This window comes from Lethenteron reissneri, unplaced genomic scaffold (assembly GCF_015708825.2).
Source record: "Lethenteron reissneri isolate LAM-NWPU_2019-01 unplaced genomic scaffold, ASM1570882v1 scaffold_838, whole genome shotgun sequence".
Classification (NCBI taxonomy): Eukaryota; Metazoa; Chordata; class Hyperoartia; order Petromyzontiformes; family Petromyzontidae; genus Lethenteron; species Lethenteron reissneri.
The window spans coordinates 2,859-3,494 of NW_026892371.1; the positions used below are offsets into that span (position 1 = coordinate 2,859).

The 636-nt window shown below is 65.4% G+C and overlaps 1 protein-coding gene across 1 annotated transcript; it reads left to right on the top strand.

The window, feature by feature from the left end:
* Positions 1-250: 250 nt before the first annotated feature.
* LOC133340154 (potassium voltage-gated channel subfamily A member 6-like) lies at positions 251-623 on the top strand (the record flags this gene model as incomplete). The annotated part of the gene is made up of 1 exon (XM_061548221.1): positions 251-623. A coding segment is annotated over one exon (373 nt), but the record flags the coding sequence as incomplete, so codon positions are not given.
* Between the last annotated feature and the right edge of the window lie 13 nt (positions 624-636).

Sequence of the window (636 nt, forward strand, 5' to 3'; positions counted from 1 at the left end):
CAGATGGGGTAGAGAATAAACCATCATCATCATCTCGAGAAAGAAAGAGAGAGAGAGGTGTAAGTGGCCGCAAATGTCCAGCGCCAGCGTCGCGGAGCTCGCCATGAGACGCGGCTGCGCATCGCCACAACCCGCCACGGAGAGCGGCAGCGGCAGCAGCTACACGCTCTTCACCACGCACGACCTGCCCAGCCATCACCACCACCACCAGTATCCCCAACAACAACAACATCAGCACCATCATCATCAGCAGCAGGGCCAGGAGCTGCCCGTGGCGGCTTGGAGCGAGCGCGTGTCCATCAACGTGTCGGGGCTGAGGTTCGAGACGCGTCGCAGCACCTTGGAGCGCTTCCCCCGCACGCTCCTGGGCGACGCCTCTCGCCTCCTGCGATTCTTCGACCCGCTGCGCGACGAGTACTTCTTCGATCGCAACCGCGACAGCTTCGGCGCGATCCTCTTCTACTTCCAGTCGGGCGGCAGCCTCCACCGGCCCTCCGTGGTGCCCCACGGCCTCTTCGTGGAAGAGGTGCGCTTCTACGACCTGGGCGCCGAGGCGCGCGGCCGCCTCTGCGAGGAGGAGCGCTGTTCCCGGGAGGATCCAGACCGGCCGCCGCCGCTGCCGCGCAATCGCCTCCA